General features: G+C 54.9%; 2 protein-coding genes across 10 annotated transcripts in view; both read right to left on the bottom strand.

Moving 5' to 3' along the window:
- Positions 1–1,731: 1,731 nt before the first annotated feature.
- LOC132337978 (proline-rich protein 36-like) lies at positions 1,732–4,701 on the bottom strand. 3 transcript variants are annotated; one of them, XM_059867067.1, is made up of 4 exons: positions 4,519–4,701; positions 4,442–4,470; positions 3,385–3,778; positions 1,732–3,332 (listed from the first exon to the last, which is right to left on the bottom strand). In XM_059867067.1, the coding sequence occupies exons 1-4, from the start codon at positions 4,699–4,701 to the stop codon at positions 3,003–3,005; spliced, it is 936 nt and encodes a 311-aa protein (XP_059723050.1). In that variant the 3' UTR covers positions 1,732–3,002. The 3 variants fall into 3 exon arrangements, with proteins under 3 accessions (XP_059723050.1, XP_059723048.1, XP_059723049.1); XM_059867065.1 differs by having other exon boundaries at positions 1,732–3,778; XM_059867066.1 differs by having other exon boundaries at positions 1,732–4,293; positions 4,519–4,580.
- The window catches only part of TRIM29 (tripartite motif containing 29), a 32,725-nt gene continuing 19,035 nt past the window's right edge, over positions 1,732–15,421 (bottom strand). Inside the window, exons 6-9 of one of the 7 annotated variants that reach the window (XM_059867058.1) lie at positions 12,418–12,483; positions 10,917–11,018; positions 9,191–9,270; positions 1,732–4,807 (exon numbers count right to left, since the gene is read on the bottom strand). In XM_059867058.1, coding sequence (XP_059723041.1) covers positions 4,745–4,807; positions 9,191–9,270; positions 10,917–11,018; positions 12,418–12,483 — 311 coding nt within the window. In that variant the 3' untranslated portion in view covers positions 1,732–4,744. The remainder of the gene's footprint in view (positions 4,808–9,190; positions 9,271–10,916; positions 11,019–12,417; positions 12,484–15,421) is intronic. The other 6 variants (XM_059867059.1, XM_059867061.1, XM_059867060.1 and 3 more) reach the window with 6 other exon arrangements.

Below are 15,421 nucleotides of genomic sequence, written 5' to 3'. Positions count from 1 at the left end.
CACCTCCTGTCCCCGAGGTCCATCCTAGGACTGTCCATGGAGCCACCTCCTCCTCTGGACTGGACCAGGAATGACCCCAGAGCTGCCACCTGCCCCTGGGATCCACCCAGTCCACGGAGCCACCTCCTGCCCCAGGACTAATCCTGGAGCCACCTCCTGTCCCCAGGATCCACCCTGGCACTGTCCCTGGAGCCACCTCCTGCCCCAGGAGCAGCCTCAGAGCCACCTTCTGTCCCCAGGGTTTGCCCTGGGGTGACCTTTAAGGTCCCTCCCAGCCCAATCCATGCTGTGATTCCGTGATCCAGGCCCCCACAGGGCTGTCACAGCTGCTGGTGTCACCCCAGGTCACCCTGTGGGTGTCACTGAGCCCTGCTCTGACACCCCTTGGGTGTCCCAGTGTCCCCTGCACCCCCCCAGCTGCTGGCTGGGCCAGGACCCCCATCACTCCTGTTCCTCAGGGATCATGGAATAATCTGGGTGAGAAGGGACCCAAAAAAACCTCATTTAATCCAAGTCCCTGCATTCAAAATGTTCCTCACTCCATCCCAGCCCTGCTCCCTGCTCAGGCCAGGAGCTCCATCATCATTTCCAGCTGTCACCGAGCCCAGGAGCTCAGGGGGTGCTGGAAATTCTCCCTTCTCCTGCTCCAGTGGTGGAACTGAGACGTTCTGCAGCAGCTCCAGGACAGGAAGAAGATTTCTCTTTGATTGCTTTTTAATCACAGCAATAAGAGTAACGGAGGCAGCGAGTGGAATTGATGGCAGAGAGCTGAGCCCTCTCCTCTGCTGGCTCCCTGGTGGGGTAAACAAAAAGGATTTGCCAGCTCCTCCAGGGAATTGGTGGGATCCTGGCTCTTCAGGACGAGTGGTGCTGATGGCTGGGGAAAAATAGCTGGGGTTTAATGCCTGGGAGCAGGAATGTGCCAGGAATCCTCTGGAAATCTGGGGGGATGTGCAACTGCTCCTTTCAGCAGCAATCAGAGCTACACCTACTTGCTTTTTGCCCTGACTCTGCATCTTCAGCACTTCAGAAAGTTTTATCTTTCCTTGAGGGGAAGGAGGAGCTGGGATGGACACGAGAGCTTTGAGCTGAGCACAACCAGAGGTCCCCAGAAGGTGGAGGGTTCCAGAACCAACCTCCTGGGGAGATCCAGGTCCAGGCTGGGCCAAAATAATCTTATTTTAGCCAATAAATACAGGAACAGGCATTTCCCTCCAGAGGGAACTGGGGAGGTTCAACTCTGGCACAGGCTGAGGGGTTTTTCAGAAATGCCCTTGCAGGGAAGGACTTTTGTGGCACCAGTGCTTGGGAGCTGACCTGACTGGGTGGTTTTGGGGTGTGGTACCAGAAATGTCCATCAGCTTTTGACCCTCAAGGATGTGGGAGTTTCCTCTGACCTTAAATATCCAAAAAAGCAGCAAAACTAGAAATGTCCATCAGCTTTTGACTCTTAAGGGTGTGGGAGTTTCCTCTGACCTTAAATATCCAAAAAAGCAGCAAAACTAGAAATGTCCATCAGCTTTTGACTCTTAAGGGTGTGGGAGTTTCCTCTGACCTTAAATATCCAAAAAAGCAGTGAAACAGCCTCAGAGATGGCAAGATGGCTTCTCCAGGCCTGCTGCCCAAGGAGAACGTGGATATTCCAGGATATCAAGGATAATCAAGGATAATTTGGAGAGATTCACCTCAGTGAGAGCACAGAAACACCAGAGACAGAGCAGAGCCCGTTGGTTTGGTCAGACATGGAGCTTTCTCCTTTATTTCTGCAGCGTGGTGCACACGGGAGGGGCCTCGTTTACATCACCAGCAGAGCCCTGTCCTGTCTGAGGAGGAATCATCACCATCATCATCATCACCACCATCATCATCATCACCACCATCATCATCATCCCCGGGGCTTTGCTGACCAAGACTGCATCCAAACAGTTCCTGCCCACCCCAGAGCCTGGCTGGAAACCCCCAGGGAAGCACAGGGGGGGGTTTCCAGAACTCCCTGAGCCCCATCCTGGGGGAAAAGGGGGACCCCAGAGGGGTCCTGGTGTCTCCAGGGCTGGGGCAAGCAGGGAGCAGCTCCATTCCTTGGGGAATTCGGGCTGGGAGGCCCCTGGGGAGGGCAGGGGGAGCAGAGAGGCTGTGGGGGCACCGAGGGGACAGTGGTGGCCTCGGGCAGGGTCCAGCTGGCCCCACACAGCCTTGCTCAGGGCTGGGGGGGTTAACATCCAAGCTGAGGAGGAGGAGGAGGAAAAGGAAAAACAGTGAGACCTGGAGGGGGCTGATTCTGTCCTCTCACACACATCCTCAGAGCCCTCAGTGCTTTTCCCAGCAATTCCATCTATTTTTCCACATCCCTTCTGTCACATCCTGCCCTGCCACGCCAGCCCCTTCCCCCTCTGGTCTTTATGGGGGAAAAAAAAAGATTTAAAAATCATCATAAAGTGACATTTCAAGTGCTCTGGAGCGACCAACATTCAGCCCCAGGAGTTTTGGGTTAAAAAGCCAGGATGTCTTTGCAAAGGGATGAGCCAGGAAGGAATTTTCAGCTGGGACCTCCCTCAGCAAGGGGCTGCAAGCAGGAAAAAGTGGGGGGAAGCCATTCCAAAGCTGCCTGAAGAGAGCAAACCATGAAAAGGAGCTGGCAGGTTTTGGTTTTCAGCATTCGAGGGCTCTCATTCCCATTTCTCCCCTGCACAGCATGGACTGAACCCCTCAGCTTGTCCATGGAGAGGGAAAATCACCTCAGGGAGATCCTGGAATGGCCCTGGATGTGATTCATCTGTCCAGGGGACACTTACAAAAATATTATCCTGAGCCAAAAAAGCTGTGGCAGTAATTCTCATTGCCCACTGCAGGGAAAAAAAAATATATAAAATACATGAACTACAGGATATAAATCAATTTTGGTTTAAGGGAATTAAGAAAAACCACCACAAACTAGAAAAGCACCCAGCACCTATGGCATCTAATCAATCTTGTATTACTAGGATGGATTTGCTTTTTATTTCCTAATTCCCAGAGGTGCCTGGAGGGGCACCTGGAGGGGCTGGAGAACCTCCCTGTGCTCCTCCAGCAGCTCGGGAAACCCTGCTGGGGATTTTGGGCAGCTGAGGAGCAGGGCTGGGCTTGGAGGACCCTGGGGACATGAGGTGCCACCAGGGGATGTGACACAAGCAGGAGCTGGGTGTCCCCAGGGTGGAGAGGGAATCTGGAGCCTGGGAAGAGCTCTGGGGCATCCAGTGAGGTTTGACAGCTCTGGGGACACAGGGACAGCTGCCCAGCAGGGGTGAGACAATTCCAGCTCTGGGGACACGGGGACAGCTGCCCAGCAGGGGTGACACAATTCCCAGCTCTGGGGACAAGGGGACAGCTGCCCAGCAGAGGGGGTGAGACAATTCCAGCTCTAGAAAAATCCTGCTGAGGTTTTTGGGAGGTGAGGGGCAGGGCTGAGCTGATGGAGGACCCTGATGCCACCAGGGGATGTGACACCAGGGTGGAGAGGAAAATTTGGAACCTGGGAAGAGCTTTGGGGTGTCCAGCAGGGTTTAAGAGGTCTGGGGACAAGGGGACAGCTGCCCAGCAGGGGTGACACAATTCCCAGCTCTGGGAAAATCCTGCTGAGGTTTTTGGGAGGTGAAGAGCAGAGCTGAGCTGATGGAAGACCCTGATGCCACCAGGGTATGTGACACGAGGGTGGAGAGGAAATCTGGAGCCTGGGAAGAGCTTTGGGGTGTCCAGCAGGGTTTGACAGCTCTGGGGACACGGGGACAGCTGCCCAGCAGGGGTGACAAAATTCCCAGCTCTGGGAAAATCCTGCTGAGGTTTTTTGGGCAGGTGAGGTTTTGGGCTCAGAGCTGAACTGGTGGAGGACCCTGGGGACATGTGGTGCCACCAGGGGATGTGACACAAGCAGGAGCTGGGTGGGAAGAGCTGGGGCATCCAGCTTTGGGGTGTTCAGCAGGGTTTGACAGCTCTGGGGACACGGGGACAGCTGCCCAGCAGGGGTGACACAATTCCAGCTCTGGGGACAAGGGGACAGCTGCCCAGCAGGGGTGACACAATTCCAGCTCTGGGGACACGGGGACAGCTGCCCAGCAGGGGTGACACAATTCCAGCTCTGGGAAAATCCTGCTGGGGTTTTTTGGGAGGTGAGGAGCAGAAATGAGGTGATGGAAGACGCTGATGCCACCAGGGGATGTGACACCAGGGTGGAGAGGAAATCTGGAGCCTGGGAAGAGCTTTGGGGTGTCCAGCAGGGTTTGACAGCTCTGGGGACACAGGGACAGCTGCCCAGCAGGGGTGACACAATTCCAGCTCTGGGGACACGGGGACAGCTGCCCAGCAGAGGGGGTGAGACAATTTCAGCTCTGGGGACAAGGGGACAGCTGCCCCGCAGGGGTGACACAATTCCCAGCTCTGGGGACAAGGGGACAGCTGCCCAGCAGAGGGGGTGAGACAATTCCAGCTCTGGGGACAAGGGGACAGCTGCCCAGCAGGGGTGACACAATTCCAGCTCTGGGGACACGGGGACAGCTGCCTAGCAGGGGGTGCCACCCAAGCATCCGCAATTCCCAGAGGGGCAGAGCAGCTGGAGGGGACAAGAAGGGGACGAGGAGGGGACGAGGAGGGAGAAGTCCTGGCGTGCTGAGGCAGGGCCACCCCTGCCCTGCCCTGGGGGAGCGGGAGGGTCGGGAGGAGCGGGGACATGGGTGACAATCCTCAGCTGAGCTCTCCTCTCAGCCGCAGCAGCTCAGGGCGCCTCGTTGGAGGTGGCTCCGTTGCCTTTGTTGACGTAGAAGGGGCGATAATGGGACTGCAAAGGAGAATTTGGGGCACGTCAGTCCGAGCCCTCCTTTTCCCGACCCCCACCCCTCCCTTCCACCCCCAGCTCACCAATTCCTGCTCAGCACCACGAGGAATTGGATTTTTGAATTGTTCTTGATGATGTGGTTTATTTATTTTATTTTTAGATGGTTTAATCTGTATTTTTATCATTTAATTTTAAAGGTTTTTAATGAATTTAAATGAAATATAATTAATTAATTTAATAAAATATAATTAATTTAATTCTACTAATTTACCTCTACACTTTTAAGACTTTAAAATATTAATTAATAAAACGCTATATAATAAAATGTTTATATTTTAACTTAATTTTAAATAATTAATTTTATATATTTATAATATACAATAATTTTTAGTTAGTTCTGTTATAATATATAAATAGTACATATATAAATATAAATATTAGCCCTGGCTGCACAATCTCCAGCCTGGCTGGGAACATCCTCCACCACTGAAGGAATAACCACAAAATTCAGGGAAAAAATGGGGTTTTAATGTCCAGTTGGGAATATCCCCCAATCACTGGAGGAATAACCACAGAATTCAGGAAAAAAATGAGGGTGTTTAAATCCCCCCATAATTGAAGGAATAACCATGGAATTCAGGGAAAAAAAAAGGGATTTTAATGTCCAGTTGGGAATATCCTCCCACAACTGAAGGAATAACCATGGAATTCAAGGGAAAAAAAATGGGGTTTTAATGTCCAGTTGGGAATATCCCTCCATCTCTGAAGGAATAGCACCATGGAATTCTGGAAAAAAATGGGGGTTTAATGTCCCCCCATCACTGAAGGGATAACCATGGAATTCAGGGGGAAAAAAAGGGATTTTAATGTCCAGTTGGGAATATCCTCCCACCACTGAAGGAACAACCACGGAATTCAGGAAAAAATGGGTTTTTAAAGCCCAGTCTGCCTTGGGTTTGCTCTCAGGTGCAGAAGGGGGGGAACCCCACAGCCCCTTTTGGTGCAGCCCTGTGGAATACCAGGAACCAAGCCCAGCCCATCTCCCTGCTCAATGCTCCCTTTTCTCCAGATCCTTTCCATTTTATGGCTCTAATTTCCAACAGAATTAAGACATGGAAGAAGGGGGGCTTCACTTAAAACAGCTCCCTGGGTGTGGAAAAGACCTTCCTCCTTAACCAATCCTTTGTGAAAATTCATATTTACAGACCTTTTAGAATGTTTATTACTTAAATACACATTTAAGGCTGGTTTAAAAACCAGATTATTGGCCCAACAGACCATAAAAGCTCCTGCAGAGACTCTGCAGCCTGCAGTGTGTATTTCTATTTTCGGTGCTCTGAAATGTTTATATTTATCAGCTCAGTTGGTGGGCTCAGGGCTGTGTGGTGAATATTGGCCATGAAAAGGAAATGGGCATCACAAAAGTGTGCAAAGGAGAGGAGGGGACACAGGGAAGGGATGGGGCAGAAGTCACCCAGATTGTCTCAGTGGGGATTAAAGAAAAATCCCTGGGAACACAAAGGATGTGGGTGATGATGTTTTAGGCAGAAGGGATGGCAGAGTTTTGCTGCAGCACCTTCAAAGGCTCCAGGCTGGATTTCCTGGAGGAATCTGCCAAGGAACATCCCTGCCACAGGAATTCATGTCACCCACATGTTTTATGAAAAATCCTTTCCTTGGGATTTTCCCTCCTGAGAAGCTGAGAGGCCTCAGGAACAAACTGCAAACAATTCTTATCTGCTGCTGTGGGTGCAGCAGGTGGAGCTGGGATTGGTCTCTGTGGTTGTTTCTGATCAATGGCCAATCCCAGCCCAGCTGTCCAGACTGTCTGGGTCACAGACAAACCTTTGTCATTCATTCCTTCTCTATTCTCAGCCAGCCTTCTGCTGGAATCCTTTCTTCTGCTCTTTTAGTATGGTTTTAATGTAATATATGTCATAAAATAATAAATCAGCCTTCTGAGCATGGAGTCACCTTTCTCATCTCCTCCCTCATCCTGGGACCCCTGAGAACACTGTCACAATTCACCTCCAGGGAGCCTTGGAAATGGGGCAGATCCAGCTGCAGTCCTCAATTCCCACCTGGTGGGGTTCCCCTCAGTGGGGGAATGCTCTCTGCCCCTCACAGGTCTCACTTCCAGCAAACACTAAATCCTCTCTCACAACCGTGCCATCAGAAACGACAAAAAATAAATGAACAAAACCTTTCATTTGGGGTGGCAGAAGCTCAGCAATCTTAATCCAGGTCATGCAGGGCCTGGATGGAGCAGGGTGTGAATAAAACCAGATTGCCTTGGTGCTCCTGAGGCTGTGCCTTTGAGACCCCAGGCCCTAAAAGGTCACTGCCCTAAAAGATCACTGCCCTAAAGGGTCACTGCCCTGAAAGGTCACTGCCCTAAAGGGTCACTGCCCTAAAGGGTCACTGCCCTGAAAGGTCACTGTCCTAAAAGGGTCACTGCCCTAAAGGGTCACTGCCCTAAAAGGTCACTGCCCTAAAAGGTCACTGCCCTAAAGGGTCACTGCCCTAAAGGGTCACTGCCCTAAAGGGTCACTGCCCTAAAGGGTCACTGCCCTAAAAGGTCACTGCCCTAAAAGGTCACTGCTCTAAAGGGTCACTGCCCTAAAAGGTCACTGCCCTAAAAGGTCACTGCCCTGAAAGATCACTGCCCTGAAAGGTCACTGCCCTAAAGGGTCACTGCTCTAAAAGGTCACTGCCCTAAAGGGTCACTGCTCTAAAAGGGTCACTGCCCTAAAAGGTCACTGCCCTAAAGGGTCACTGCTCTAAAAGGGTCACTGCCCTAAAAGGTCACTGCCCTAAAGGGTCACTGCCCTAAAGGGTCACTGCCCTAAAGGTCACTGCCCTAAAAGGGTCACTGCCCTAAAGGGTCACTGCCCTAAAAGGTCACTGCCCTAAAGGGTCACTGCCCTAAAGGGTCACTGCCCTAAAAGGTCACTGCCCTAAAGGGTCACTGCTCTAAAAGGGTCACTGCCCTAAAGGTCACTGCCCTAAAGGGTCACTGCCCTAAAGGGTCACTGCCCTAAAGGTCACTGCCCTAAAGGGTCACTGCCCTAAAGGGTCACTGCCCTAAAAGGTCACTGCCCTAAAGGGTCACTGCCCTAAAGGGTCACTGCCCTAAAAGGTCACTGCCCTAAAGGGTCACTGCCCTAAAAGGTCACTGCCCTAAAGGGTCACTGCCCTAAAGGGTCACTGCCCTAAAAGGTCACTGCCCTAAAAGGTCACTGCCCTAAAGGGTCACTGCCCTAAAGGGTCACTGCCCTAAAGGGTCACTGCCCTAAAGGGTCACTGCCCTAAAAGGTCACTGCCCTAAAGGGTCACTGCCCTAAAAGGTCACTGCCCTAAAAGGTCACTGCCCTAAAGGGTCACTGCCCTAAAGGGTCACTGCCCTAAAAGGTCACTGCCCTAAAAGGGTCACTGCCCTAAAGGGTCACTGCCCTAAAAGATCACTGCCCTAAAGGGTCACTGCCCTAAAAGATCACTGCCCTAAAAGATCACTGCCCTAAAAGGGTCACTGCCCTAAAAGGGTCACTGCCCTAAAAGGGTCACTGCCCTAAAGGGTCACTGCCCTAAAGGGTCACTGCCCTAAAAGGTCACTGCCCTAAAGGTCACTGCCCTAAAGGGTCACTGCCCTAAAAGATCACTGCCCTAAAGGTCACTGCCCTAAAGGGTCACTGCCCTAAAGGGTCACTGCCCTAAAGGTCACTGCCCTAAAGGGTCACTGCTCTAAAAGATCACTGCCCTAAAAGGGTCACTGCCCTAAAAGATCACTGCCCTAAAGGGTCACTGCCCTAAAGGGTCACTGCTGTAAAAGATCACTGCCCTAAAGGGTCACTGCCCTAAAGGGTCACTGCTGTAAAAGATCACTGCCCTAAAGGGTCACTGCCCTAAAGGGTCACTGCCCTAAAAGGGTCACTGCCCTAAAAGGGTCACTGCCCTGTGCCTCCTGTCATGCTCAGTGTGAAACCAGGGGCTCTGAGCTGCCGTGGGCATTTCTGAGCCCTCATTTGGGATCCTGCCTCTGCCCACTGCAGCACAGGACCCCGTGGTTGTCTCTGGTGTCACTGACACACTGTGGGGTTCACAGAGTGACACTGAGGGGGTGACAAGGAAAAGTGCTCTCAGTGTCATTTCACAGGATTTGCACTGTCCCTGTCTTCCGCATCAAATTTTAGACCAAACCTTTTCAAAACATGGTTTTTGCAGCACTGATCAGAGCTGTGAAAGCTGGGGGGTTAATCTGCATCCTGAACAGGAGCAGTGGGGCTGAAACTTTTATTTCCACTCTCCCAAAGGACCCATCCTTGTTCCTGAAGCCCCCCTGGAACAGACTGAAGCTCCCCCAAGGAAAAAAATCATTCTTTTTCTTACCAAGACAGACTGCTTGGAGGAGGATTTCCACGTCTGTGGCGTCACCTTTGCAGACTGGTGCCTCACTATGGAAGGGTAGGCTGTGACAACACAAAACACAGCCAGTCACACACTGCCCCTGCCACTGCCACCCCGGTGGTGGTGTCCCCATGTCCCCAGGAGCAGCAGCAGGACTGGAAGTGCCACCTCATTAGTATTGCATTGCTCAACATGGAAATGCAGCCATCCCCGGGGTGGGACACACAGACAGCCTCAGACAGATGCCTCTGCCACCACCCAATCAGGCAGGAAAAGGCAGGAAAGAAGGTCTGGCTAATTAAAATGTCTGAGGAATGCAGAGAGGTGGAATGCAATCAGACCAATTAAATTCAGGCCGAGTCCCAAAGTCAGCATTGTGGCTCTTGCAGAGAGCACTGCAGGCTGTTTAATTAGTGCAGAGAGCTCAGCCTGGGCTCCCTGCAGCTCCTCTGGCAGCTCGAGAAGCCCTGAGCCCCCTGCAGCCCCCCAGGCCTGCTGTGCCCCAGGGCTGCAGCAGCCCTGCAGTGTCACAGCCAATGTCACCATGGTCCTGCCCAGCATCTCCAGCTCATCCCACCTGGCTCTGCCTGGCAGCTTCTGGGGCTCCTGGATCCCACCTCAGCAGGGAGGTGAGATGGTGAAGGAGGGTTTGGTTCTGGTGAAGGAGGACAGGCAGCTCCTGCATATTGTTTTTTTTTTTAAGGTTGTGCTGTTTGTGTTATTTTTCAGTGATGAAACTAGAGGGGCAAATGGTGTCTTCCTCAAGAATCACCTAAAATTTATCCCTACCCATTACACACAAAATTTAAAATCCCTCCAACTGTTCCCTGGATAAAACTTTAATGGTTTTTAACCCTCCTTGCTGCCCTGCTTCAGCAGAGTGACTCCTGTGCAGGTGCCTCAGGGGTTGGCAGTGAGGCCAAGGGGTGGGACTGCTCCAGGAAGGCAGAGCAGGACTGGGGGTTTGGCACCCCATAAAGGGCAGGAAGGCAGAGCAGGACTGGGGGGTTTGGGACCCCAAAGGGGGCAGGAAGGCAGAGCAGGACTGGGGGGTTTGGGACCCCATAAAGGGCAGGAAGGCAGAGCAGGACTGGGGGGTTTGGGACCCCAAATGGGGCAGGAAGGCAGATGAGGGGGGTTTGGGACCTCAAAGGGGCAGGAAGGCAGATGAGGGGGGTTTGGGACCTCAAAGGGGCAGGAAGGCAGATGAGGGGGGTTTGGCACCCCATAAAGGGCAGGAAGGCAGATGAGGGGGGTTTGGCACCCCAAATGGGGCAGGAAGGCAGACGAGGGGGGTTTGGCACCTCAAAGGGGCAGGAAGGCAGACGAGGGGGGTTTGGGACCCCAAATGGGGCAGGAAGGCAGATAAGGGGGGTTTGGGACCCCATAAAGGGCAGGAAGGCAGATAAGGGGGGTTTGGGACCCCATAAAGGGCAGGAAGGCAGATGAGGGGGGTTTGGCACCTCAAAGGGGCAGGAAGGCAGACGAGGGGGGTTTGGCACCCCAAATGGGGCAGGAAGGCAGATGAGGGGGGTTTGGCACCTCAAAGGGGCAGGAAGGCAGACGAGGGGGGTTTGGCACCTCAAAGGGGCAGGAAGGCAGAGAAGGACTGGGGGGTTTGGGACCCCATAAAGGGCAGGAAGGCAGATGAGGGGGGTTTGGCACCCCAAATGGGGCGGGAGGAGGGGGAACAGTCAGTTCCTAGTACCGGTCTTAGTGAAGAGGCTCCCATCAGACTGTTTGCTGAAGTCACCGGGCGGATTCTGTCCCACCGAGGAGAACTGAAAAGGCAGCTTAGTGCCATTGCCTACTGGAAGATAAAGAGGTTGTGTTATTCCACAGGGCTGCAGGGCCAGTTCCAAGCACCCCCGTGACACTGCCTCCACCTGGCTCGGGGGGGGCACGAGTCCCCCGTGCCTCTCGTCCCCTTTTTCTCTCAGGGACGGCAGGCAGGTGAGGGCAGGCAGCTGTGTGTGGGTGTGAGGTGATGCCAGCCTCCAGGCAGGGACCAGCCTTTCTCCTGAGAGCCCCAGAGTGCAGGTGTGGCTGGAGAGCAGCTCCCTGCACCTCCCGAGGCAGGAGGGATGACTCCAGCACTGCCCTTCCTCCCAGCACGGCAGGCTTCCTTCAGACCATTAAAGCCTCCCCTCCTGGGCTCCTCGGGGTCAGGCCCTGGCTGCCAGGAGGAATCTGAGAGCAGGGAGAGCAGAGGGACCCAGCCCTGCCTGTGGAAGGCAGGAGGGGCTGAGGTGTGGCTCTGAGTCACCAGAGCTCCCCAGGCAGGGTGGCCTTGGCTGCTTCCAGGGAGCAGGAAAGGCTGGACCTTGTAGGATCTTGTAGGAACGAAGCAAAGGAGGAGAAGGTTGGGAAAGGAAGATGGGGATCTGGGAAGAAAAGGTATGAACGTGGGTCAGGCTGTGTCCTTGAGAACACAGGATATTCCAGTTGGGAATATCCCCCCACCACTGAAGGAATAACCATGGAATGCAGGAAAAAAAGGGGGATTTAATGTCCAGTTGGGACTATCCCCCCATCACTGAAGGAATAACCACTGAATTCAGGAAAAAAAGGGGGATTTAATGTCCAGTTGGGAATATCCCCCCACCACTGAAGGAATAACCATGGAATGCAGGAAAAAAAGGGGGATTTAATGTCCAGTTGGGAATATCCCCCCATCACTGAAGGAATAACCACAGAATTCAGGAAAAAAGGGGGATTTAATGTCCAGTTGGGAATATCCCCCCATCACTGAGGGAATAACCACGGAATTCAGGAAAAAAAGGGGGATTTAATGTCCAGTTGGGAATATCCTCCTAAGAGGATCAGGATACCTAAGAGGTATTAATAGCTGCCATCAATAAAAGGTGTGATAGAAAGAAGCACCTTGTGCTTCTGAGACTGGCTGGGAGTGCTTGGAGCCTCCTCCTGCTTCTGCCACAACCTGCCCTGAGCATTCAGCATCTGGGGATCTTTGCAAGCTGCCTCCTGTGGTTTGCAGCTCCTTTCCCTGTGATCAGTGAGGAGCAGGGGCGCCTTTCCCTGCCCTGAGCAGAGAGCCCGGGCTGGGCTGTGTGTGGTAGCCCAGCAGGGGCTGGCTCTGGGGTTTTCAGGTGCCAGGGCAGCCGAGAGGGGCAGCAGGAGAGGGGGGTTAGTCAGGCAGAAAGCTGTGGCACGGGGGTTAGATCCTCTCAGGCTGCAGGCAGAATTACCCGTACCAAGTGTTTCCTCGGTCGCTTGGAAGGAGGAAAATTCCCATGACCGTGGGTTGAAATTGGCTGCAAAACAAGAGCATCCAGTTCAGCAGTCAGCTCCTGACCAGGCCTGTGCCTGGCACTGCTCTAGGAAAAGGTCCCCACCGAGCTGGGAGCAGCCCCAGAGCAGGAATCTGGGCACAGGCAGCAGAGGAGAGCCTGGGTTTTACCCCTGGGTGTTGGGGAGTGGGGAACAGGGCATGGACTGCTCTTCTCCTGCAGGGAGCAGAGCTCCCAGTGCCACAGAGCTGCAGGAAATTGCCAGCTCAGGTTTGGGTACTCAGTGTGAGAGCTCTGCAGGCACAGCTTGGGGTTCAGAGCTCCACAGACAGCAGGACAGGAACATCTCCCAGCCCCGTGCCAGGTGAGTCCCCAGGACAGGAACATCTCCCAGCCCCGTGCCAGGTGAGTCCCCAGGACAGGAACATCTCCCAGCCCCGTGCCAGGTGTGCTCCCCAGGACAGGAACATCTCCCAGCCCCGTGCCAGGTGAGTCCCCAGGACAGGAACATCTCCCAGCCCTGTGCCAGGTGAGTCCCCTGGACAGGAACATCTCCCAGCCCTGTGCCAGGTGAGTCCCCAGGACAGGAACATCTCCCAGCCCCGTGCCAGGTGAGTCCCCAGGACAGGAACATCTCCCAGCCCCGTGCCAGGTGTGCTCCCCAGGACAGGAACATCTCCCAGCCCTGTGCCAGGTGAGTCCCCTGGACAGGAACATCTCCCAGCCCTGTGCCAGGTGAGTCCCCAGGACAGGAACATCTCCCAGCCCTGTGCCAGGTGAGTCCCCAGGACAGGAACATCTCCCAGCCCCGTGCCAGGTGAGTCCCCAGGACAGGAACATCTCCCAGCCCCGTGCCAGGTGAGTCCCCAGGACAGGAACATCTCCCAGCCCCGTGCCAGGTGTGCTCCCCAGGACAGGAACATCTCCCAGCCCTGTGCCAGGTGAGTCCCCAGGACAGGAACATCTCCCAGCCCTGTGCCAGGTGTGCTCCCCAGGACAGGAACATCTCCCAGCCCTGTGCCAGGTGAGTCCCCAGGACAGGAACATCTCCCAGCCCCGTGCCAGGTGAGTCCCCAGGACAGGAACATCTCCCAGCCCTGTGCCAGGTGAGTCCCCAGGACAGGAACATCTCCCAGCCCCATGCCAGGTGAGTGCCCAGGACAGGAACATCTCCCAGCCCCGTGCCAGGTGAGTCCCCAGGACAGGAACATCTCCCAGCCCCGTGCCAGGTGAGTGCCCAGGACAGGAACATCTCCCAGCCCTGTGCCAGGTGAGTCCCCAGGACAGGAACATCTCCCAGCCCCGTGCCAGGTGAGTCCCCAGGACAGGAACATCTCCCAGCCCTGTGCCAGGTGAGTGCCCAGGACAGGAACATCTCCCAGCCCCGTGCCAGGTGTGCTCCCCAGGACAGGAACATCTCCCAGCCCTGTGCCAGGTGAGTCCCCAGGAGGACAGGAACATCTGCCAGCCCCGTGCCAGGTGAGTCCCCTGGACAGGAACATCTCCCAGCCCTGTGCCAGGTGAGTCCCCAGGAGGACAGGAACATCTCCCAGCCCTGTGCCAGGTGAGTGCCCAGGACAGGAACATCTCCCAGCCCTGTGCAAGTGAGTCCCCAGGACAGGAACATCTCCCAGCCCCGTGCCAGGTGTGCTCCCCAGGACAGGAACATCTCCCAGCCCTGTGCCAGGTGAGTCCCCAGGACAGGAACATCTCCCAGCCCCATGCCAGGTGAGTCCCCAGGACAGGAACATCTCCCAGCCCCGTGCCAGGTGAGTCCCCAGGACAGGAACATCTCCCAGCCCTGTGCCAGGTGAGTCCCCAGGACAGGAACATCTCCCAGCCCTGTGCCATGTGAGTCCCCAGGACAGGAACATCTCCCAGCCCTGTGCCAGGTGTGCTCCCCAGGACAGGAACATCTCCCAGCCCTGTGCCAGGTGTGCTCCCCAGGACAGGAACATCTCCCAGCCCCGTGCCAGGTGAGTCCCCAGGACAGGGACATCTCCCAGCCCCGTGCCAGGTGAGTCCCCAGGACAGGAACATCTCCCAGCCCTGTGCCAGGTGAGTCCCCAGGACAGGGACATCTCCCAGCCCTGTGCCAGGTGAGTCCCCAGGACAGGAACATCTCCCAGCCCTGTGCCAGGTGTGCTCCCCAGGACAGGAACATCTCCCAGCCCCGTGCCAGGTGAGTCCCCAGGACAGGAACATCTCCCAGCCCTGTGCCAGGTGTGCTCCCCAGGACAGGAACATCTCCCAGCCCTGTGCCAGGTGAGTCCCCAGGACAGGAACATCTCCCAGCCCCGTGCCAGGTGAGTCCCCAGGACAGGAACATCTCCCAGCCCTGTGCCAGGTGAGTGCCCAGGACAGGAACATCTCCCAGCCCTGTGCCAGGTGTGCTCCCCAGGACAGGAACATCTCCCAGCCCTGTGCCAGGTGTGCTCCCCAGGACAGGAACATCTCCCAGCCCCGTGCCAGGTGTGCTCCCCAGGACAGGAACATCTCCCAGCCCTGTGCCAGGTGAGTCCCCAGGACAGGAACATCTCCCAGCCCTGTGCCAGGTGTGCTCCCCAGGACAGGAACATCTCCCAGCCCCGTGCCAGGTGTGCTCCCCAGGACAGGAACATCTCCCAGCCCTGTGCCATGTGAGTGCTCCCCAGGACAGGAACATCCCTTTGAGCTCCCAGTAAAGCAAACAGAAGATGGATCCTTGGAGCTGCTCTGCTGCCATCCTGTGGGCTGCTCCTCTGTCTAAGATGTGTTTCTGTGTGCACAATTCTCTCTCCATGTGCCTGAGTCCCTTCTGCTCTTCATTCAAAGATGATTTTTCCAACCTCCCCCTGGCTTTGGCCAAACTGTTTGGCACATCAGGAGAAGAAAGCTTAGTGGGAGAGGACAGAAAGGAGCGTGGAGCAGTGGCACAGATTGTTCCTCTGTCTTTGAAGTGTTTTATGCCCCTCTGCCTCAC

The sequence above is a fragment of the Haemorhous mexicanus genome, chromosome 24 (genome assembly GCF_027477595.1).
Source record: "Haemorhous mexicanus isolate bHaeMex1 chromosome 24, bHaeMex1.pri, whole genome shotgun sequence".
Taxonomy (NCBI): domain Eukaryota; kingdom Metazoa; phylum Chordata; class Aves; order Passeriformes; family Fringillidae; genus Haemorhous; species Haemorhous mexicanus.
This window is presented reverse-complemented; position numbering and strand designations above follow the sequence as displayed.